The 25,264-nt window shown below is 45.1% G+C and overlaps 1 protein-coding gene across 2 annotated transcripts in view; it reads left to right on the top strand.

Annotated features, from left to right (window-relative positions):
• LOC140428305 (solute carrier family 12 member 5-like) overlaps positions 1-25,264 on the top strand; it is a 1,013,162-nt gene that overhangs the window by 749,153 nt on the left and 238,745 nt on the right. For both annotated transcript variants that reach the window (XM_072514639.1, XM_072514638.1), the window contains exons 6-8: positions 8,905-9,035; positions 14,096-14,337; positions 23,942-24,153. In XM_072514639.1, the coding sequence (XP_072370740.1) occupies positions 8,905-9,035; positions 14,096-14,337; positions 23,942-24,153 (585 nt within the window). The remainder of the gene's footprint in view (positions 1-8,904; positions 9,036-14,095; positions 14,338-23,941; positions 24,154-25,264) is intronic.

Here is a 25,264-nt window from a genome sequence, read left to right as displayed (position 1 = left end):
CCCCTCTACCGTGGGAAACCGTCTCTGACTATCCAGAGATGCTTATTAAGTCAATAAAGCCACAAGATTCCATGGTTGAATAATAAACGTTACAAATTCAGAAAGATAAACCAATTTCAATATCTACCCTATACTCTCACTTTCAGGTTAAGTATGAGGTACACATGAATTAACAGGTGAACTGTGGTCGGATATACCACACATCAAAATTGTGGGCAGGTGTGACCAAAACAGATTAGCACTGGATATAACTGTGGCTTCACAGCGCCAGGTCCCAGGTTCGATTCCCCGCTGGGTCACTGTCTGTGCGGAGTCTGCACGTTCTCCCCATGTCTGCGTGGGTTTCCTCCTGGTGCTCAGGTTTCCTCTCACAGTCCAAAGACATGCAGGTTAGGTGGATTGGCCATGATAAATTGCCCTTAGTGACCAAAATGGTTAGGAAGGGTTATTGGGTAACGGGGATAGGGTGGAAGTGAGGGCTTTCGTGGGTCGGTGCAGACTCGATGGGCCGAATGGCCTCCTTCTGCACTGTATATTCTATGTTCTATTCAGATTCCATGGATCTCTCAACAATCCACCCAGATGTTTGTTACATTGTGAGCCAACCAATCTCATGAGGGTTTTCAATCTCCAATTCTAAAGATCTCGCCTTGGAATTCTCTTCAAAAGTTACTCCCACTTGGCAGTCTTCAACAATGACCCAGCTCACAGGTTCTCAATCTTGCCTTCCGAGATTCTTTTCCTCTGGATTTCCAACCTCACTCATGTTCACATTCCAATCGAGACTGAGATGCGAGAGGTGGTCGACTCTGAAATGGAGACCCAGGCATCCGAGGCTTCCGACGGCAACCTGGCCAGGGATCAGTTGCCGGTGGTGGTACGCTCCATTGAGGGAACCACGTTCCCCGACATGCTATATGCTTCCAGACCCAGCGCCGCATTCACTGGAGGTGCAGCCGCAGGCGAAGTGGATGAGGTGTCCTCCTGTTTTACCTTCTTTGGAGGGACTTAGAGGAATGTTATAAACCCCATGAGACCCAATGGGGAAGACCTGATTAATCGCCCCGTGAGACTCATGGAGTACGAGCTCCCCTGCTGAAGGGCGGAGGCCCATCAGTGGGATAGTTAACTCAGGACCTTAAAAGCTGGCCAAGGTAGGAGCCAAGCTGCAGAGTAGTCCCGACTGGGACAGTTACTTGCAAATACTTTCTGCGGACTTCTCCGTTCCTAAGATTTAAGTGTTGACACCAGGGCAGTTTACGTGGAGATCTATGACAGCAAAACTGGTGCCGCAACTGGACGAATTAACTGACCATTGAACGGCTAGCATCGCCGTCATGTGGAATACAATCAATTCCAATGGAAAACAGTGTCGGATTTGCCGGGGTCGGGATTGGCACATGTCGTACATTCTAAAGTAGGAGGACAATCGCCCAGCATAGAGGACAATTTAGGATTTCTCCCTTGGACCAATCACCTGAAGCAAATTCTTTGCACGACCCATGTGTGCCAATGTAGTTGACAATTTGCAATTTGATTGATTTGCTCTGATTTTATGCAGTATTCCAAAGATCACCCCATGATTTCTTTCACAGAGTGCATTACTGAATGTATCTTTTAGTAGTCACAGAGGAGTCTGGAAAGGAGAGCCAAACATATAGGGTGGGATTCTCCGTCGGCTGAGTCCAAAATCTGGAAAGGCGATTGGGGGAGCATCAGTTTTGACGTCAAAATCGTGGCAGGCACCGGGTTCACGCCAAATTGCCACTCTCCGGTGACTTGACAGCGGCATCAATGCGTTTCACTCCGCACGTACAGTAAACGCTGTTGGTATATCAATTGCAGGCCTAACCTGGTCTTCTATGGGGCCTCCGCAATCCTTCGCCTCCACTGTGGGGAATTCCCGATGACGAGGTTCGCTTGTGCTTTCAAAAATCGTGAAGCAGGTGCCGTGGCTGATGAGGGCGAGAGAGAGGATAAAAAAAGTGTCCAACATCACTATTGTGTGCTGACAGTTGTGTCGCTGGCTGGGGGGCTTCTGCTAGGGCTAGGAGGTGGTGACGAGGAGGTGGGCAGTGGGGTTGGGGTGGACGGGCACCCTTGCCGGCGACATCACAAAGTTCACGGCCGTTTATTGGATTTACATCAATTTAAATATCATTATCGTCACATCGGCGAGGTATGATTATTTGATGAGGGGATCATGTGGCGGGGGGGGGGGGGGCTGAAAATGATATTTAAATTGATGTAAATCCGGTAAAAGGCCGTGAACTTTGTGATGTCGCTGGTGAGGGCGCGGAAAATCGGGAAACACGATCCCTCTGACAAGAATCGCATTTTCTGATGCTCATGGGATTTTCCACCTGCTCTACTGACCCCGCGGATGCCTACTGCAGACTCCTAATCACCCCCAAGGTTTCTGAAGCCACCAAAAGAGGCAAGTGATGCAGAACAGAAACAATGAAATTTAAACAAAGTGATTTATGGTCTGAATGATGCTTTGAGGTGTGGTATTTTTTGTTGAGAACTGCTTTGCTGGAAGTAGGGCTGTATTCAACTAAAAGCAAATCTTGCAATGTTGTTCTATTACTGTCATAAAGGGAAACTTTCAAGTATCTTCATGATAAATGTTGATGAAATATTTTGGGGTGGTACTGCAGAATTTGAGAAATGTATTATTAATAGGATTACGGAGAAATTCCAGTTTGGCAGTCAGGCTTCTGGGATTTTAAATATATTAGTTTAGTTATTAAGCAGCTCCAGAATAACTTTAAATCAGCAATCCTGTATAGAGGTTATTATTCCCATCCTGGTTAACCATGCTGACTCATCACAGAAAAATAATGTTTCATCTAACAGAAGAGACAGATTAGTTGGGGAGTTTGATTGGTCTGTTTAATTCGAAATGCACCGAGACAAGGTTGGACACTAGTTGTGATATTTTGAAATTAAATACCCTAACACAGAGTATTTTAAGGACAAAACATGTTTTAAAGTTGGTGAAATGCATACTTAAATTTCTATACGTTGGTGACCCAAAGAATATGAGAACTTAGAGTGCAGAAGGAGGCTATTCAGCACACCGAGTCTGCACTGACCCACTGAAGCCCTCACTTGCACCCTATCCCTGTAACCCAATAACCCCTCCTAACCTTTTTGGGTCATTAAGGGCAATTTATCATGGCTAATCCACCTAACCTGCACATCTTTGGACTGTGGGAGGAAACCGGAGCACCCGGAAGAAACCCACGCAGACACGGGGAGAACGTGCAGACTGCGCACAGACAGTGACCCAGCGGAGAATCGAACCTGGGACCCTGGCGCTGTGAAGCCACAGTGCTATCCACTTGTACTACCGTGCTGCCCAAAGATTAGTCATTTTTTATGATGCTTCACTTGCTAATCTTCCTGATGCCTCTTGATGGCTGAAAATAGGAAATGTCTTCGAAAAGAAAAGAAAATAAAAAAGGTTGTTAAAAGTAATTTAGCTGCGGAAACACTGGGCAGAATTCTCCCCCCCCCCCCCCCCCCCCCCCCCCCCCACGCCGGGTGGGTGAATCGGCAGGGCGCCGCGTGAACCTTGTCATGCCACCCCGGCACCCGCACGCGATTCTCCCACACCCCCAAACCGGCGCGGCGAGAATCATGGCTGGCCGCTCGGAGAATCGCCGCTCGCTGTTTGTAACGTGACGGCTTCCCGCCGGCACCGTCCACATGACGGCTTCCCGCTGGCACCGTCCACACCTGGTCACTGCCGGCGGGAACGCTGGGAGGTGGGCGGCCTGTGGGGGAGGTTTCCTGCACTGGGGGGGGGGCCTCATAACGGGTCTGGCCTGCGATCGGTGCCTACCGATTGGCGGGCCGGCCACTCTGAAGGAGGACCACCTTTCCTCTGCCTGCCCCGCAAGATCCATCCTCCGGGGGGAGGACGGCAACTGCGCATGCGCGGGTTAGCGCCGGTCAAACTGCGCATGCGCGGATGACGTCGTTTACGTGGTGCCGGCCGTGTCATTTACGCGGCGCCGCTTTTACGCGGCGCCAAGGCACATAAATGGCACGGCGCCGCTCCTAGCCCCCCGGGGGTGGGAGAATAGGGGGCTGGGAACGGCCTCCAATGCCGGAGTGAAACACTCCAGTTTTCACTCCGGCATCGGCACTTAGTCTCCCGATGGGAGAATTGCGCTCACTGACTCGTGTGGAAGCAGTGCACATGGGATTCTATTTGTCAAATATTTGATGGGAACTTCCATAAAAGGGGCGTACTGAAGATGATTTCCCCATTGAATGCTACAATAGATACTCATTCTTTGAAGGGTAATGTACTCTACAAAAAGTATTACTGAAGAAAGATTTTGGATTGAGCATGCTGGATTAAAACAAATGATGGAGAGAAAAGTAATCTCCAAGGTAGAATGAGTTGATACAATTAAAATATAATCTAATTATTTCATGTGAACCACAGAGAGCTCTTACTTGAGCAAATTTAGAGACATATCAGAAATACTAGTATGCAAGTTTGAATCATTAGAACAGATGAAGATGGGAGAAGTATCAGACCTGAGATGAAGCTGGGAGAGTCCTGGTAGGGAAGAGTGTAAGGATCCTTCCTGTTTATTCCTTGTTTATTCCCTTATTTTCCCTTTCTTTTATTTTTGCCCTCATATTTTTGATTCATGGATGATTAATGGACATCTGACTTTAAGGCAAGCAACCTGTAGTAATTCAAGCAGGAAGAATCCGTAAGGCTGTGCCAGTTTAAACAGAAGCATCAGACTGGCCAGCATCAGTGACAGAGAGATGGATTGGGAATGGGCTTGATTGATTGACTGGTGGCCAATGAATTGGCCCCAAAACCTGTGCTCTGCCCAGTAATAGGTGATGATTGAATCTGATCCCACTTAAATGCTTTTCAGAGTCCAAGGTTTGAGTTTGGTTTGGGTTTTGATTCTGGCAGCACGTTGAAAGAAAGCTCCAGCAAACTCTCTCCCGAAGGCTACTGTGAGGGTTGACCTCTCCAGAAAGCCAGCCCGTGCTGTATTCTTGAACCAACGGAGGCCTGAAGACAAACCTCGAACTGAAAACAAAGTTTGATCAGAAATAAGGTGATTCACCAGAAAGCTAGTGTGAGCAATATAACTTCTCCAGAGAGCTGCTAAAAGTTGTGAGCACTGCATTCTTAAAATATCAGAAAAACTGACTGAATTAACCTACAGGAAAGTCATCACAGACTGTAAACATAGACAAGAATCTACTTTTCTCTAGAGAGACCATGAGTGTTTGTTTCTGAAACCATAGATACCTGACCAAATCCACAGTAAATACCTTGGACTGAAGGTGGCACTGAAGCAAAGGTGCTAAAAATGGACCATCTGAAGCAAAGACTCTTATCTTTTGTCTGTGTTTGTCTGTGTTGTGTGTGGGTAGAGGGTGGGGCAGCTAAAGTGGAAGTCAGGTGTTTAATGATAGTTTACCAGTTATATTTACTGCATATTGCATGACAGTTCTTGTTATAAATAAACAGCAATCATGTTTAGATTTACAAACCTGGTGACTGTGATTATTGGGCTGCCAAGGGCCAAAGAATTCAGGTATTTTTATAAGAATTATTGGTTAATTAACTTTTGTTGTGACTTCGGGTCACGCGGGGCTGGAATTGACCGCGCACTTGCCCAGGGTGTTATAACAGCAGCATGCCAGAAAGTGTAAAGTAGTTTGGGGAATTTATGGGCTTAGTTAATAATATGGGGCGGGATTCTCCGACCCCCTGCTGAGTCAGAGAATCGCTGGGGAGCGGCGTGAATCCCGCCCCCGCTGGCTGCCGAATTCTCTGGCTCCGGGGTTTTGGTGGGGGTGGGAATCGTGGCGCGCCAGTCGATGGCTGCTGGCAGCGACCCCCCTCCCCCAGCGATTCTCCAGCCCGCGATGGGCCAAGTGGCTGCCTGTTTTCGGCGGGTCATGCCGGCGTAAATCACAACAGGTCCTTTCCGGTGGGACCTGGCTCCACGGGCGGCCTGCAGAGTCCTCGGGGGGATCTGGCCCCGGGGGGTGCCCCCACAGTGGCCTGGCCCACGATCAGGGCCCAACGATCCGTGGACGGGCCTATGCCATAGGGGCACTCTTTCCCTCCGCACCAGCCGCTGTCAACCTCCACCATGGTCGGTGCGGAGATGAACCCCCCTGCTCATGCGTTGGGATGACGCCAGCACACACTGGCGCTCCTGCGCATGTGCCAACTCGCGCCGGCCGGCAGAGGCCCTTCGGCGCCGGTTGGTGTGGTTGTTAAAAGTAATTTAGCTGCGGAAACACTGGGCAGAATTCTCCCCCCCCCCCCACGCCGGGTGGGTGAATCGGCACCCACCCAAGCCCTTCCGCGCCGTCTGGCGCGGTGCCATGCACTCCAGCGCCGGCCTAGCTCCTGAAGGTGCAGTTCATGCCACTCCTCGGTGCCGGAGTGGCCCACCCCACCGGTTCACAGAGAATCCCACCCATGTTCTCAGAAATGAGACAGAGAAGTCAAAGAAGGGAAGGGAAAAGTCAGAGATGGGCCAGTTGAAGGTGAGTGAAGGGAGGAGGGAAACAAAGTCAATGAAATTTCCTAATTCCATTTGAGTGCAGAAATCAGCACTGATACAGTCATCAATGTAGCGATGAAAGAGGTGAAGGAGGGTGCCGGAGTAGGACTGGAACAAGGAATGTTCCACAAAAAAATGCAGGCATAGCTGGCACCCATGGTAGAGAACGTATCCTTGTGGCTACCTTTATTTGGTGGAAGCAAGTGGATTTGAACGAGAAGCCGTTCAATGTGAGAAAAAGTTCAACATGGTGGAGGAGGAATGGTGCTTGAGAGCTGTTCACGAATACCTTCTATCATTTAAATTCTCCTTGCTTCCAATCTATTGCAAACCTTCCCTTTTATCCTCCTTTCCCTTCGCCCATCCCCTCCCGCTTTCCACCTGCTCAGATGAGGGCAGCACGGTAGCATAGTGATTAGCATAATTGCTTCACAGCTCCAGGGTCCCAGGTTCGATTCCCAGCTTGGGTCACTGCCTGTGCGGAGTCTGCACGTTCTCCCCATGTGTGCGTGGGTTTTCTCCCGGTGCTCCGGTTTCCTCCCACAGTCCAAAGATGTGCAGGTTAGGTAGATTGGCCATGCTAAATTGCCCTGTGCCCAAAATTGCCCTTAGTGTTGGGTGGGGTTACTGAGTTATGGAGATAGGGTGGAGGTGTGGGCTTGGGTAGGGTGCTCTTTCCAAGTGCCGGTGCAGACTCGATGGGCCGAATGGCCTCCTTCTGCACTGTAACACCTATGATTCTATGATTTATCAAAATTCTAAATTTCCTCAGTTTTGATGAAAGGTCATTGACCTGAAATGTAACTTTGGGGATTCTCTGTCCACAGATCCTGCCTAAAGTGCTAAGTATTTCCAGCATTTTCTGCTTTTGTTTCAGATTTCCAGCATCTGCAGTAATTTGCTTTTGTATTGAGTCCAACAATTCCAGATCGTAAGCTCTGCCCCTATTTTGTTTCCTTTCTTTTGTCGCTTTCGGTTTTTACCTCTTGTTCGGGGATTCTGCCACTGACACCTCCTCTAAACGCAATTATTTTCTTTACTCATTTCACTACCATTTGGATTTAGCCTTGCTCCAGCAAATCTTTTGCCATTTAACCTCTCCTGCCTACCACCCTATCACAACCCTTCCCTTTTGTCCTTTCTCCCACCCCACCCTCTTTCCCTTCTTTAAAACCTGTTACATCTCTAATCTTTCTCAGTTCCAATGAGGGTTCATTGACCTGAAACATTAACTCTCCACAAATGCTGCAGACTATTTCCAGTTTTTCTTTTTCCATTTTTAATGTAATAATATAATTTGTCTTTTGGTTTAAAGCTATTTATGTGCCCCATCAAATATAACAGAAATAAATGTGAGCGGAAAAATGTGAGCTAATGTTATACAATTTGATATATGACTGTAATAAAAGCAAATTACTGTGGTTGTTGGAATCTGAAACGAACACAGAAAATACTGGACAATCGCTGCAAGTCTGACAGCATCTGTGGAGAGAGACGGGAGCTAAAGTTTCGAGTCTGGATGACTCTTGATTTACTACTGTATTGATGCTTTCCATAGAAAAACATTCCTTGAATTCCATTGTGGAACAGGATTCCTGAAAAAAACAGCTGGAGCAAAAATCCTGTCACCATTTCAGTAAAAATTTGATTCTGCAATCAGGGAATTAAAAATCATTCCAACTGGATGAATTAAGAAGGGTCAAATGGCCATAATTATTTTGCGTTCTCATTTGTGGCCCTTCATATCCCTCCTTATTGTAATGTTTCATCTCATTGTGAAAGTGTAGAACTGGGTTTTGCAGCATATATTGAGCCTGAAACAGCCCTGATTTGTACTAAAGTTGGCATCATAATTGTTCATTATATAAGTGCAAAATAATTGCTGCAAAAGAAAGTCTTCACTTGAATAACGTTGCCTGAATACATTTGTGTTTTATCATCATGGTACAAAGACCTTGTTCATTATGTGGAACTAGTAAAGCCATTCTTCATACAAGGATTTATGATTTCATTACATTTAGCACACAGAGGCAATCTTCCCCTTCCCCCTTCCTCGAGGTAAAATGAGTAAATTATCTCAATATGTTTGGTTATTGAGCCAAGCGCTGATGGAACTGAGGACTTTTCCCATCTTAGGTGTGTCACGTAACATAAGATTTAAATTTTGATTGATTCCATTATTTGATACATATTGCAAATGTTCACTGTCACTGCCTTTGGAAATCTTTGATCTGATTGTACATAAATTCAATAGGAAAGAAATACATTGGATATGTCATTTAAACACAAATATTTCTGACTTATATCCGTTTTTTTGTTGTGTTTCCTACAGCTGGTGGTGCCTATTACATGATCTCCCGCTCACTTGGCCCAGAATTCGGGGGTGCAGTGGGCCTCTGTTTCTACCTGGGAACAACCTTTGCTGGTGCTATGTATATCCTGGGTACCATTGAAATCCTGCTGGTGAGTGCAAGTAGCAAAGGCGAGAGGGAGTAAGAAAGAAATAATTTGAATTTTATAGTGCTGTTCATGACCTCAAGATGTCTCAAAGTGCTCTAGAGGCAATGAGGAATTTTGTAAAGTATTCTCAATTTTTAAATATAGGAAAATCAGCAGCCAGTTTGCACACAGCAAGACCCCACAATCAGCAATAGGATGGTAACCAGATTATCTGTTTTAGTAGTAGGCAGATAGAGCCTCCATTTTGTGTCTTCTCTATAAGTCAGTACCTCCAAAAGTGCATCACTCCCTCAGTGCTGCAGGGAGCGTCAGCCTGAATTATGGGCTTCAGGTTTCTGGAGTGGGAGTTAAACCCACAGGCTTAGGATGGAACTGGGGCTTACTCATCTGTCCAGCATTAACAATGCTGTTTATTGGCTTGACTCCTGAGGAAGGGTGTCAATATCAGGCATGGCTGGCACCATTTATGAGTAGCCTGCCCCTCTTAAAGGGAAAGTGCTGCAGCAGGTGCTGGGAGGTTTCTAATTCGAAACATTGTTCAGAAATGTCAAAGACAGTTGAGCAGGGATGGCCGGTTCACCAAGATGTGGAGGAATCTGAGTGGAGTCTGGCCTGGGATCGTCAGGAGAATGGAACAATATGGGAGAGAGTAGTCTCCAAGTTTCTCTAACACTATACTGGAGGACTTAATAGTCATGGAGTTCAATATCAGGAAGTTAGCCCAGAAGTTCTGGATGTAGCACAGTGATTTTACATAAGTGTTCAAGGTCAGTGACTGCATCTCCCTATGCCATATCTCACCAACTGAACCATTGGCCTCAGGCACTGCTAATGCACCATAACCCCATCATATACCTACCTATTAATCAGGAATCATGCCTGGCACTCATGTGCTCCACCTAGCCCTTGCATGCTTAGTACTGCTGAAAGCCTCATATTACACATTAAGAGCTTGAAAACATTGTTCAACCATAACAACCACCTTACGCAAACACATTGCCGTGTTATTCACCTTGGGGTAACATGGACTGCAACACGATGCAGTTAAATGATCAAGCATACACCAAACATAGGCGTTGGTTCAATAAGATGTATTGAACTTCAGTAATGAAGCACACAGCTGCCCGTGGGTTGACTCTCTACTACTCTAAGTAAACTAACATTAACTATCTAGACCAGGCGAGCTCTGATCCATGTGTAGAAGGTGTTGAATGATTTGTACACTCTGGCTGTCACTACAGTTGTCACCAGTGGAAAGAGGCAGAGTGCTGATGCCTCGTGTGTTTTATAGTTGGAAGCCCCCCTCTGGTGTTCTGTCTGGTGATTGGTCATGTTCTGTTCTGTATGTTGATTGGCTCACCTGGGTGTCTGTCACTGCCTGTTTTTACCTCATGATGTGCATGGGTGCATATATGACATCCCCCCATTTAAAAAAAATTTGTCGGCTGCTTGGAGCATATATGACATATTTACAAAAGTAACTATATACAGCAATTGGTGAGTGAATGGATATGTACATGTAAGGTGTCTAGCGTGCAGAAACACACAGTATATATACAAAGGAACTATTTATAAGTCCAGTCGTTGGGGCTGTTGACGAATTCTTGTGGACCGCCTGAGAGGTGGAGGCGGGAATGATGGTGTCTTGACAGGTTGGCATGCAGCCAGATTGGTGGCCTCGTGGAGCGAGGTGTCCGGATAAGACAGAACGACATCTGGGAACCTGAGATCCGCTGGTGGGCATGCAAGTTTGTGTAGTGCCCTTCTGTTACACCTGACAATAGATTCATCAGCCATGCAAACCACAAACGACCTGGGAGCAGCCTGTCGAATAACAACAGCTGGAGTTGACCAGCCTCCACCAGGCAACTTGATGCGAACAGCGTCCTTCAGAGAGAGCACGGACAGATCAGTAGCATGAGCATCATATGTTATCTTTTGCCGGGTTCTGATCTGCTGCATCTTTTGCAGCACTGGAAGATGATCCAGGACAGGTACATGAATGGCCGGAACAGTCGTCCTCTGGATCCGTGACAGGATCAGGTTCCAAATCCAGCAGCCCTTGCTGCGCACTTCAAAGGTGTCTACGTTGGAACTGGGTTTGCTGGCCCCCTATCGGAGGTGCAGACCTGCACAAAGCCGCATAATGGCCAAGCTTCTTGCAGTTGAGACATCGCCTGCCTCTTGCAGGGCATTACCGCTTTAAATGGGTGGTGCCGCAGTTGGGGCATGTCATCACGTCGACGTCATGACGCTCGGTGCGTCGTCGCACATGCGCAGTGCGGTCAGCCGCCGCTCGCACCTGCGCAGTGTAGTTTTCGGCCGCATCGTTCTCCCGACCTTGGTGCGCATGCGTTGGACCCCTGGAAAAGCGCGCGAAATGGCCGCCTTCATCGATGCTCAAGCGCTGCATTCGGGCGATGGCCTGTACACTCTCAGCCTCGTGGGAGGCAAGTTGGTCCTGCTATGCCGACTTAAGGCGGGAATAGCGACTTTTCGCCTGTTTGTGGACTTTGCACGTCTCGATGGCCACTGGCAGGGTCATATTTTTTATTTTTAGGAGCTGCTCCCGCAGGGCGTCGGTGTGGATGCCAAACACGATCTGATTCCTGATGAGAGAGTCAGCGGTGTCACCGTAGTTGCAGGATTGCGCTAGAATGCAAAGATAAGTGAGAAAAGACTGGAAAGCCTCATCCTTTCCTGAAGGTGCTGCTGGAAGACCTAACGCTCAAAACTTTAATTCATCTCGACCTCACAGTGACTGTTGAATTTAGCTAAGAACTTGGTCTTGTCCTCACCATCACTTGGTCTTGTCCTCAAGCATGAAAGCAATGGCCAAATCCATCAGTACACTTATGGGATCAGTCATGATGTAGCATCCCATGGCTGGTGTCTCAGCATCCATTGCAGCACAAATAAAAGCCACCTGATGTGCGAGTGCTGCAACGGAAACTCAGAATGAAGTCATCATGCTACCACACAGACTCAAACTATTGTCATCCTGGTTGTAACTAGGCAGCCTTGTTCAAAACAGGGTGCAGGGTGTCAAGCTGGCGAACAATCTGTCCTCCAACAGATGAACAGCATTGTCAAGTCGCTGCCTCAGGGAGGAGGCAATGGCTCCACGGAGCACAAACCTGCTTTCCTCTCTCAGGAAGACAGTATTCCTTCTCCCATGACTGAATCCACTGGGGTCCTTGCTTTCTGCTGCCTCTCAGACTGCTGTTGTCCACAGTGGTTGCTGCAGTTTAGAATCAGATCGTCTTCAAAAAGCTCATTCAATCTCATCTTTGTTTGCCCAACCATCACGAGCTTGACGGAAATTATTTGGTCCAGCTCACTTCTCATGTCCATACCTTCATTGTCGAACACTGCTTGAGAGTATCTTTTGCAAGGCCATCTGCAGTCTCCCCAAGTGAAAGTCAGCACCAGCCATGCAACAACCATGGGATATATGGATATGCGTAAAAGCAATAAGAGAGGGTAAAGCATGCAGAAGGCAGAGATAAGGACGATTGATTAGTTGACTTTGTGTACAATATGGAATTATTTTATTTATAAATTGAATGTGGATTGTATTTTTGTATTATAGTCAAGCTGACATTGTGATGGTCAGTGAAGAGGGAAGGTGAGGTATGGGACTGCTGGTGACTGTGAGATAGAGATTGAGGTTATTGTTATTGCACTTGAATAAATTATTCACTTACAGCTGGGCCAGAGAGGAGCTGTGTTTAGTTTTCTTCCCTCTTTCTCCTCCTTTTTCGTCCTCATCATATAGCTGGTGACAAGTGCTCTCACCTCATGATGGGGCCGCTGTGCTGCATGCAGCAGACAAAAACAGATTGTGTGATCACTCTGCTAAGGGTTCTCGTAGAGTGGTTCAGACCGCAAAAATGTTGTTCCAGCAAGCCAATAGTCTGTAGTGTCATATTTTGGGTGGCAGTATGGTCTTCACTGTATGTATGATATGCACATGTGTGCGCCTTGCACATAAGGAGTCGTCAGGTCCATGTAGTTGGCAGATTGCAGTTGTCAACCAGTAACTACCCTTTGGTTTGCCCAAATGTTGCCTCAAATATAGCTGGCACAGCAGAGATCACTTCAGAATGAAGGCCTCATGAAATGTGTGGTCCAGTGAGTTTCCTTATGGACAATACTTAAACGCATTAACCTCTCAAACTTTAAAATTTTCCTTTAAAGAAAGAGAATCAAGCATGAGAACCTGTATAAGCCATGCATCAATTACAGGCCAGAAAAATCTAAGGAACTGACTGCATAAATAACTTAAAGGAGAAGTTTTTGCAAACCGGAATTATTTGTATTTTAATAGCTTTTTTGATTCCAGAAGGATCAGGAAGCTGCCTGATAAAAAATATCATTTAAAAATAGCATCTGCCTCACAAATAGGTCAGTGGATATGCCTACTGCATGTTGTGATACTGGGGCCAGAAGTGCCAGGAAGGTCCCAGGAATGATCTTGGTCAGTAGTATGGAGGGGCAGGAAATTCGACCTCAGTGTGCTGTATTTTCTTCTTCACACTAAGGGGAGTAGAAATCTGAAATTCTTTCTCCTGGGAGCCTGTGGATATTGGGAAAATTGGAGCTTTGAAGACTGAGATTGATAAATTTTCATTTGGCAAGAATGTCAAGGGATATATGCAAGTGAGGCAGGTAAATGGAGTTGAGGTGAACATCAGTCAAAAGAACAGCAGAGCAGATTCAGGGTATTGAGTGGTCTCCCCTGTACTAATGTCTGCAAACTTAAAAAAAATCTTTTGCATGAAATATAGAGACAGTATACTATTGTTCAGCTGCTGAATGATGATAACAATGGCATATTACCTTCCATTCACCCACCATGTGTTTAGTTCTAACCTGAATGTTGTGGTTAATTATATGTATGACTACCACAGAGTTGATTGATGAAAGGATAGCATAACCTGAGTTGTGCAATTGTCAAGATTTTAACTATGTTGGGAAGAGTCTAAATAAGTAAAACATTTAGAAACAAGGGTGTCTATAACTGTCTACAAAAATTCCATAATGCCCTGTACTTTTTACAGACCTACATTTTGCCCGGTATGGCAATTTTCAAAGCAGAGGAGGCCAGTCAGGAGACAGCAGCCATGTTGAATAACATGCGCGTGTATGGAACGTGTGTCCTCACCTGCATGGCTCTTGTAGTCTTTGTAGGAGTCAAATACGTCAACAAGTTTGCTCTGGTGTTCCTCGCCTGTGTCATCTTATCCATTCTTTCCATTTATGCTGGAGTTATCAAATCTGCAATCGATCCGCCAAACTTCCCGTAAGTACAATGCCACAAGCTGACAAATCAATATTTAATAGTGTTAGACCAACAATCATAGTACTTGCTATATGTCATGAGATCATATATAAATTGAAACTGGGTGGGCTTTAATTCAAAGGTAAAGCTTGTTCACTCAGCCATATCACTTGCAGAGTTAATAGGTGGGTAACCTTGTCTGAGGACAGGTTAAAAAAAAATGATGAATGTCATAAACCTAAAACAGAAGTGGAAAATATTGGGAAATTACAGCAAAAGGAATGATTCCATGCAACTTCCAATCTTCCTTCAATGTTGATTGACCTGCTATCATTTTTTAGTTTCCAGCTTTACTTTGTTGCCTGGGTAGGAATCATTAACCTTTACCTATTATTGGATTACTACTTTATTCAGTCACCTTTCCCAACAGAGACCGTTCTGAAGAATCTTTTCTCAAGGAGCAAACCTATTCCAATTTAGATTCAGGCCAACAAAAATTGAGAAAAATCCTGGTTGGATAAACTCAATACAAAGCACAGTCTTCAGGAACACCACAAACACTCAGATTTTCCTAATGACATCTTTTCGTGCTCCTGTTAAATTCAACGGGTAAACGGTTATCAGAAAACCTAAATTAAAGAGATCAGTGCATCGCAGGATGTTCCACAAAATTGCCTATCGTGTATTTTTCAGCTAGAAATCAATAATTTCATCAAAGGAACGAGCAGCATTTTATCCATGCTCCAAATTCCAATCACCAAAGTAGAAACTTTAGAAAATAAGAATTGTTAAGAAACAGTAAAGCAGCATTGACAAGTCCATCTTTATTTGAAAGATCTACTCAACCTACCACACTTTATTGTATTCCTCGATGCCTTCTTTCTCGAACTGAACTTAATTGTTGCATGAAACTATTTATGTTTTCAAGTTCAAAACTCATTCCTGGTAACTTTAAATGAATAACTCCTCCATTTTTTGAATGACAAACATTCTTCTGAACAAAGATCAAAGAAAGAACAAAGAACAATACAGCACAGGAACAGGCCCTTCGGCCCTCCAAGCCTGCGCTGACCTTGGTACCTTCCTGAACTAAAACTGTATTCACTTACGGAGTCCGTATCCTTCCAGTCCCACCTTAATCATGTATTTGTCTAGATGCCACTTAAATGCCGCTATCGTGCCTGCCCCCACCACCTCCACAGGGAGCGCGTTCCATAGATTTACCACCCTCTGTGTAAAAAACTCGCCTCGCACATCTATTCTAAACTTTTCCCCACTCACTTTAAACCTGTGTCCCATAGCACTTGACTCTCCTACCATAGGAAAGAGCATCTGACTATCTACTCTGTCCATGCCACTCATAACCTTGTAGACCTCTATCAGGTCGCCTCTCAACCTCTTTCATTCCAGTGAGAACAGACCGAATTTATCTAACCTCTCCTCATAGCTAATGCCCTCCATACAGGCAACATCCTAGCAAACAGCTCATGTACCCTCTCCAAAGCATCCTCATCCTTCTGGTAGTGTGACGATCAGAATTGTGCACAATATTCCAAATGAGGCCTAACTAAGGTCCTTACAGCTGCAACATGACTTGCCAATTTTTATATTCAATGCCCCAACCGATGAAGGCCAGCATACCATATGTCTTCTTGACCACCTTATATCCATGCGTTGCCACTTTCAGTGATCGGTGGACATGCGCACACAGATCTCTCTGCCTGTCAGTAATAATAATAATCTTTATTGTCACAAGTAGGCTTACATTAACACTGCAATGATGTTACTGCAAAAAGCCCCTAGACCCCACATTCCGGCACCTGTTCGGGTACACGGAGGGAGAATTCAGAATGTCCAATTCATCTAACAGCACGTCTTTTGGGACTTGTGGAAGGAAACTGGAGCACCCGGAGGAAACACACGCAAACACGGGGAGAACGTGCAAACTCCACACAGACAGTGACCCAAGCTGGGAATTGCTGTGCTGCCCAACAGTTCTACCATTTATTGTGTAATTCCTTCATGCATTGGACCTTCCAAATTTCATTACCACACAATTGTCCGGATTAAACTCCATCTGCCATTTCTCCGCCCAAGACTTCAACCAGTTTATACCTGTTTTATCCTCTGACAATCCTCTTCACTATCCGCAACTCCACCAATTTTTGTGTCCAGTAAGAAGTCTTACAACACAAGGTTAGAACATAGAACATACAGTGCAGAAGGAGGCCATTCGGCCAATCGAGTCTGCACCAACCCACTTAAGCCCTCACTACCACCCTATCCTCGTAACCCAATAACCCCATCTAACCTTTTTTGGTCACTAACGGCAATTTATCATGGCTAATCCACCTAACCTGCACATCTTTGGACTGTGGGAGGAAACCAGGGCACCCGGAGGAAACCCACACAGACACGGGAGAACATGCAGACTCCGTACAGACAGTGACCCAGCAGGGAATTGATCCTGGGACCCTGGCGCTGTGAAGCCAAAATTCTAATCATTTGTGCTGCCTGTAGACCTTAAAGTCCAGCAGGTTTGTTTCGAATCACTAGCTTTTGGCGCACTGTTCCTTCCTCAGGTGAATCTTTGTGTCGCCTACGGACTTACTAATCAGACCAGTTACATTTTCTTCCAAATCATTTATATGTAATGATTCAAAATCTCTCTACCTATCTGCTCCTCTATCTCTCACTGGCAGTTGGGGGGGCCTGTAATTAACGCCCAACATTGTGATTGCCCCCTTCCTGTTCCTAAGCTCAACCCAGATTGCCTCATTCTATGAGCCCTCCAAGGTGTCCTCCCGCAGTACGGCTATAATATTCTCCTTAACCAGTAGTGCTACTCACCCACCCCTTTTACATCCCCCTCTATCTCTCCTGAAGCATCTATATCCTCCAACATTCAGCTGCCAATCCTGCCCTTACTTTAACCATTTTTCTGTGATAGCCACAACATCGTAATCCCAAGTACATTAAGTGCTCTAAGTTCATCTGCGTTACCTGCTAAACTTCTGACGTTGAAACAAATACACATCAAACCATTGTGTTTGAGCAGAAGGGTGAGGTTGTTCTCTTATTTTTGATCTCTATTTCCCCTTCAGTTATTACACCTTCTCAGCTAGCGTTCTGGTTCCCACCCCCCTGCCATACTAGTTTAAATCCTCCTGCATGACTCCAGTAAGCCTCCCAGCCAGGATATTGGTGCCCCTCCAGTTTAGATGCAACCCGTCCTTCTTGTACAGGTTACACCTGCCCTGGAAGAGATCCCAGTGGTCCAGAAATCTGAAACCATCCCTCCTGCATCACCAGCTCAGGTACGTATTTAGCTGCACTATCCACTACTTTGATTTCACCTTTTTATGTATACCGCACTCATAGAATCATAGATTCATAGAATTTACAATGCAGAAGGAGGCCATTCGGCCCATCGAGTCTGCACCTGCCCTTGGAAAGAGTACCCTACTTAAGCCCACACCTCCACCCTATCCCTGTAACCCAGTAACTCCACCTGACCTTTTTGAACACGAAGGGCAATTTAGCATGGCCAATCCTACTAAACTTTGGACTGTGGGAGGAAACCGGAGCACCTGGAGCAAACCCACGCAGACACAGGAAGAACATGCAGACTCCGTACAGACAGTGGCCCAAGCCAGGGATCGAACTCAGGTCCCTGGCGCTGGGAAGCAACAGTGCTAATCATTTGTAACCTCTCGCCTGATGCTTTTTTAAATATAAATTTAGAGTACCCAATTCATTTTTTCCAATTAATAGGCAATTTAGCGTGTTCAATCCACCTACCTTGCACATCTTTGGGTTGTGGGGGTGAAACCCATGCAAACACGGGGAGAATGTGCAAACTCCACACGGACAGTGACCCAGAGCCGGGATCGAACCGTGAGACTGCAGTGCTACCACTGCGCCACCGTGCTACCCATTGCCTGATACTTTAACCATTTGTAACCTCTCGCCTGATACTTTAACCCTTTGCAGCAATGAACAATTTGCCTTCATCTGTTTTGTCAATTCTTTCATAACTTTGCTATTCTCAAATTTTCAGAACTGAGTTCTGATCTACTTTCCCGTATGGATAATGGCAGTTGAATTATTTGCCAGACAATAGGGACTGGCTTTTGCAATAAGTAGCAAAGCAACAAGTACTTGTCACCGACTTTGAAGAAAGCCGCCTCTAATGATCTAGTTTTAGTTTTCCTCTTTTTCATCAGCAGTTTAAATCTGGTCCCAAGTTAAGGAGATCCTTGGATGTCAGCAGCAATGCTGGCAGCAAGTAAAGTAAATAGTTAATTAGATTAAAATATTCCCAAAGTGCAAGGCAGGAAGGTAAAAGCTTTCATTTTCAATTTAAATATTTAGACTGCGAAATAAATGGTTTATAATTAGATTTGCATAAAGGTTAAAATACCACAAGCTTCAAAACAAATGTTATTTCAAAAATATCTGATACTTTTGTATCAAAATGGAGAAATTTGGCATTCGACAAATATGAAATTAGCTTTTTAGGGCTAGTGAGAATGCTTAGTGGTAATTATGAATTTAGTACACCATTAAAGCCCAGTTACATCTCATTCAAAAAGGTTGCTACTTTTCAAGTGTTTTTTTTACAGCAAGATTAATAGCTGAAGAATGGAAGTCCTTGTCATTTCAATTGATGTCCCATTGATTGTCGTCTGCATATGCCTCAACAGCACACCTTCTGGAAAAATGTAGAATTGCTGATAGCAAAGTCTGGATCACCATGTTATTCTGAGCATTTGCTGACTCCCAAAGTCGCTGTCAGTTTCAATGGAGGAATGGCAGTGAATACTATAAGTTTTGTCATCGTCACCACAGTAAGATGTGCAGGGTGGCACGGTGGCTAACACTGCTGCCTCACGGTGCCGAGGGCCCAGGTTCGATTTCGGCCCTGGGTCACTGTCCATGTGGAGTATGCACATTCTCCCCGTGTCTGCGTGGGTCTCACCCCCACAACCCAAAGATGTGCAGGCTAGGTGAATTGGCAATGCTAAATTGCCCCTTAATTGGAAAAACAAGAATTGGGTACTTTAAATTTAAAAAATCACTGCAAAATGTGGACTAATGTTCAAAATTGGAGAGTTTATGAGTGCAGAGAACCTTTTGTTATTCACGGGCAGAAAAAAAGAATTTGTAGTTATAAGGCACCTTTTGAATCCAAAGGATTCCCAAAAATGCAGCCAATGGAACACTTTTGAAATAATGGCAGCGTAACTTTCTGAGAATATCAACTTTGTCCATGAATAAAGTCCTTTCATCTTGTCCCATTGAATCTTGATTATTACATGTCTCCGGAGGACTGGGGAAATCACATGATTTATCAGCAATATATTTTTGGATTTTAAGAAATTACAACATGCCAAGAAACCACTACCCCCCCCCCCCCCCCACCCCCACCTCACCTCCCACACACACACGTAAAATACAAATAAAGAAATAATGCACAAAAAAAAGGAAATACTAGCATTTTAGAAAGACTGAATAACAAATGAAAGGTTGCCATCACAATCTAACTCCTCTGATCGTGAAACAATCCATGCCAGTCTACATCAGGACCACAGGACCAGGGTATTCAGATTTTAGCTGACAAATGGTAAGAAACATTGGTACCCCATCAGTAAAGAATATCTTAAACAAGAGATCTTCCAGTTATCTGTCCTTGACATTCAGTGGTGTCACCATCATCAGGTTCTCCACCATCAAGGTTCTGCAGATCCCCAATGACCAGAGGCAGAACTGGACCAGCCATCTCAACATTGTGGCTACAACACAGAGAAGGCTAAGTTCTCTACAACAAGTGGCTCACTTTCTTACTCCTCAAAGACTGTCCACTGTTGTCAAGGCGCAAGTGCTGAGAAGCACACAAGGTCTTATTCAATCCCGACTAAGGCCTGGCGGTCATGATTAGAACAGCAACTCTTGATTTCAGATCGAAAAAGTCTTATACATGATTCCCGGGGCTGTAAGAGATGAATTGGGAGAAAGTATTTGGGACAAACAAATGGATACTCACTTGACAAAAATCAAAAGAAAATAGATATCAATAATATATATTAATAGGGAAGTGATAGATGGTGCTAGCATAAGAACATCCTTGCATCCCTTCCCAATCCATCAAAATGGGCTGGGTTTGGGGGTATTAAGAGCATACAGGAATATCAATCTCGTCAGAAGGAGGTTCTAGAAGTCAAGAGGGAACATTAGGACCCTCTCACACTTCATCACTCCTCATGCACATTCATTATTAAAAAGGGACTGTGGGAGTAGGTTTAGCCTGAGACAAATTAATTATTTCTGCTTAAGCCAACTTGCTGACTTCCAACTTGGCTGCTTCCATGCCAAGTGAAATGGCATCACCACCTATCTCCACAGATCAGTGGGAAAAAACAGCAGGTCAATCAAATGCCTCATTCTTGAGTCCAGTAGGCTCTAAACCAGAATGGATAAGGAGGATTATTACAAACAACAGTTTCAGGCCTAGTACATACCTGAATGGCAGCTCATTCTGAAGCAAAAAAATAAAATAAATTCTATTAAGGAGCTGATTGAAATAATTAAGGAAATATATGTCCTCAGGTCATTTGAAGTGTTTCACAACTAGTGAAATACTTTTTGACGCATAATCACTGTTCTTATGTAGGCAAGCTGAAAATCATGTTGGTTCTGCCATATGTTGTTGATGAGCACAGCTGTCAGAAGGGTTCTTGAACAGCTGAGAGCTAACATGTGGAGAATGCTTTGAAGAATGTTAGATACTTTATTAAAAATAAAGATTTTCCATTTGTATGGAGGAAACATTTGGAAATCAAAAGATGGAGGGTTGCCGATTGTATTGTTAATCAATGAGAGGAAGTAATGAGAGAATTATAGGCTTAAACTCGTTCTGCCCTCACCATCAGTAACAACCCACATGCCCCCCCCCAACCTACCCCCCCCCCCTCCCCCTCCCCCGGCCCCGACCCCACTCCTGCATCTGATTAGTTTATCTACATCTTCCAAGGGAAACGGGAGTTGGGATTGTTTTTAGGTCCTGAACATACTGACGGTGGGGAACTGATTAAAGTGAAGATTTTCATGTGGGTGGATCCTTAATTGTTGTGGAGACTGGCCAGTCAGAGACCTTCAGCTCCAGAGGAGCACCCTCCTGCAGTACAAGTTAAGTAACTGGGAGGGCACCTCAGCAAGATGGTGCTCTCTCAGCTACTTTTTAAAGACCTTATTTAAAAAAATATGAAAAGCAGCCAGGTCACCAGGGGTGATGAAGAGGAAGCCCCTCTACAAGATGACCTCTGGCTGCACCCAGGCTGGGTGTCTGCTTCCATGCAGGTTGATCCACTCCCAGCCCTGTCATGTCAGTAAACTGGAGCTTGACTGGGAAATTTTTAGGCCCCTTCCATCTCCGCACCTAACATAGGAAAGTTCCAAAAATGCAGTTCTATATTTACAGGAGTTCTGTTCTTTATTGGATCTTTTGGTAACTCCCACAATAATGAACAGCACTCATAGAACATAGAACATGCAGTGCAGAAGGAGGCCATTCGGCCCATCGAGTCTGCACCGACCCACTTTAAGCCCTCACTTCCACCCTATCCCCGTAACCCAATTAACCGTCCTAACCTTTTGGACAAGAAGGGCAATTTAGCATGGCCAATCCACCTAATCTGCACGTCTTTGGACTGTGGGAGGAAAGCGGAGCACCCGGAAAAAACCCACGCAGACACGGTGAGAACGTGCAGACTCCGCACAGACAGTGACCCAGTGGAGAATCGAACCTGGGACCCTAGTGCTGTGAAGCCACAGTGCTAGCCACTTGTGCTACCGTGCTGCCCACTCATTGATGTACTTATATTTATGAGGCACAGTAAGGTGGAGGATGTCAGAGCTAAGGGATCATGAATACAAGATAGTCACCAATAAATTCAATGAGGAAACCTCTTCGCCTAGAAGTTGTTAAAAATGTGGAAGCACGGTGGCACATGGTTAGCACTGCTGCCTCACAGCACCAGGGACTCGGGTTCAATTCTGGCCTTCGGTGGCCATCTTTGTGAAGTTTATACATTCTCCCCGTGTCTGCGTGGGTTTCCTCCGGATTCTTCCATTTCCTCCGTCAGTCCAAAGATGTGCAGGTTAGGTAGATTGGCCCATGCTAAATTGCCCCTTAGTGTCCAATGATATGCAGGTTGGTTCGGTGGGGTTTTGGGGATAGCGCGGGGGAGTGGGAAGAGGTTGGGTGCTCTTTCAGACGGTTGGTGCAGACTCGATGGGCTGAATGGCCTCGTTCTGCTCTGTAATGATTCTATGATTCTATGAGAATGATGTTGCAGGGAAAACTAGATTAACACATGTGGGTGAAAGGATGAGAAGGATTTGCTGATTGGGTGGTATGCAGTCCATGTAGAGCATAAACATTGGAATAGACAAGTTGAGTCAAATGGCCTGATTCTACATTACATTCACAGAGGATGAATAAAGGGAGTTTTTGTTTTATTCATGGGATGTGGGTGTTGCTGGCTGAGCCAGCATTTATTGCCAATCTTTAATTGTCCTTGAACTGAATGACTTGCTAGGCCATTTCAGAGAGCATTCATGAGTCAACCACATTGCTGTGGGTCTGGAGTCCCATATAAGCCAGACCAAGAAAGGACGGCAGATTTCATTCACTCGAGGACATTAGTGAACCTGATGTTTATTGAGTTCAAATTTCACCACGTGCCATGGTGGATTTGAACCCGGGTTCCTAGAGCATTACTCTGGGTCTCAGGATTAGTAGCCCAGTGTTTTTTAGGTAAAGGTTTTGTGTCCAGCACCAAAATTTGGTAATTTCATGGTTACCATTACTGAGACTAGCTTTCAATTCCAGATGACCATAGGCTGCTTTCAACTTTGAGGAGGAGAGCTGAATGGTGATGATTTATCCTGAGGATCACTGTGACATTTCGGGAAATGTTCAGAATACAAAGGGTTAATATCATATCATAATTAACCACTAGATGGAGCTAGGTGCAGAACTATATAAAGCACTGACTCAAGCTTCTGAGAGAAGGCTGGAGAAGGCTGGAGAGGAGCAGTGAGAGAGTGTAGAGTACAGTTCAGAGTGTAGAGGCTAGTGTTAGTAGAGTGTAGATTGCAGATTACTAGATTATTGTTCACTATAGGAGTAAGTGGTCAAGCTTTAACAAGTAGTGTAAATAAAAGTTAGCTTTGTTAATGAACTTAGCTTCTGTGGTCTTTGTGGACACTATGACATCCATCCTGATAACAGAATCACAAAGAACACCACAGTCACCACACCTCATGTGAGGGACAAAGTTGAGAAGGCAGGACCTTCATGAATTCCTGCTACAGGAATTGAACCCTCGCTGTTGGCCTCACTCTGCATCACAAACCAGCCGTCCAGCCAACTGAGCTAAACCGGCCCCAGTATCACCTCTTACCGTGAACAACATCACAGGAGATCTCCCAGCCCTTTATGATTGGTTTCTGCAGAGGGTTCCTACTGTAAGAGCTTCTTGCCTGTACGTAACGGACGTTGCTTCAGAGATTCTTTGTGTTTGCTGGTCCACAGTTAACAAGATGTTATCTCTGTTTTCAGCGTTTGTATTCTAGGAAACAGGACATTGTCAAGGCAAGATTTTGACGTGTGCGCTAAAGTGATAACAGTGGCCAATGAAACCGTGACCACCAAGCTTTGGGAGCTCTTCTGCACATCTGGTTTTCTCAATGCCACGTGTGATGAATACTTTGAGAAAAATAACGTCACTGAAGTTCAAGGGATCCCCGGAGTTGCCAGTGGACTCATCATGGGTAAGTGGCAATAGAAAAACGCACCAAACAGGTATTTTACTCAGCTCTTGTGTACCATGTGTATCAATTAGGTTTCACATTTTGTCTCCTTCAATTTATCTTGTTTGCTCCTCTTCTCACGGGAAGATGCTGGACCTTTCCTGGGTACACAGTCCCACAGATATCAGTGTCACCCTTTCATACTTCACCCAGGTAACCATTCTTCACATATGAGCCCCAAGGGTAAGACTACCTCAGAGCTATCAAAGCCTAATAGAATGTGGTTGTTTCAACATTCACGGTGATCACTATTAGGAACAAAATCTCTGCTGATTTCCACCCCATCCCGAACTAAAAGGCTTTGAAATCAGTTGTAACACCCTCACTGTTACCTTAGGTGAGAAGAGCTAACTAAGCAGAAGCCAAGATTAGATCCAACGCCTTGGACCTAAGTGGCTTACTTACGTGACCATTGAGGGAGACATGGGTCTTTATTTCCGGTGGTTTCTGTTTGTGAGGGCCAATTAAATGAGCACACAGTTTGTTAGGATAGGATGTTAATCTCAGACACTCACTGAGAAATTGACAGGAACTGGTTGGCTAGCCATGTTACACCCTGTCCAATTCTGCTCTTTCTGGATGTCAGTGAGAAGTACTGCAGGTGCTGCAAATATGAAATCTAAAATAAATAAATCTGAAAAAAAAACTCTCTCCTGCCTTGAGTAGCTTTCTCCATATAACCAACGCCTTACATGGGAAGCACAGTTTGAAACTAGGTTGTGCACAATTATCTATATAATGGACCGATTACCTGTGCTGTTAGAACAGGAGACAGCAAGATAGGGAAAAAAAGTTGGATTGTGAAGGAAACAGGAAAAAGAAAGAAAGATTTGTATTTATATTGTGTCTTCCACAGCCTCAGGATATCCCAAAGCACTTGACACCCAATGAAGCATTTTTGAAGTGTACTCCCTCGTCTTACAGGAAATGCAGTTGCCAAGATACCAGGGAGGTGGAGAGAGAAAATGTAGCTTGCATCATTTCTACGAATAGATTACAGGTCTGGTGACCAAACACCAGCTACTCTCGAGCCTCTTCACTATACATTATAAGCCACTGGGTCTTCCTGATA

This window comes from Scyliorhinus torazame, chromosome 8 (assembly GCF_047496885.1).
Source record: "Scyliorhinus torazame isolate Kashiwa2021f chromosome 8, sScyTor2.1, whole genome shotgun sequence".
NCBI lineage: Eukaryota > Metazoa > Chordata > Chondrichthyes > Carcharhiniformes > Scyliorhinidae > Scyliorhinus > Scyliorhinus torazame.
Note: the sequence above shows the minus strand (reverse complement) of the source record. Positions and strands in the feature narration are given on the sequence as shown.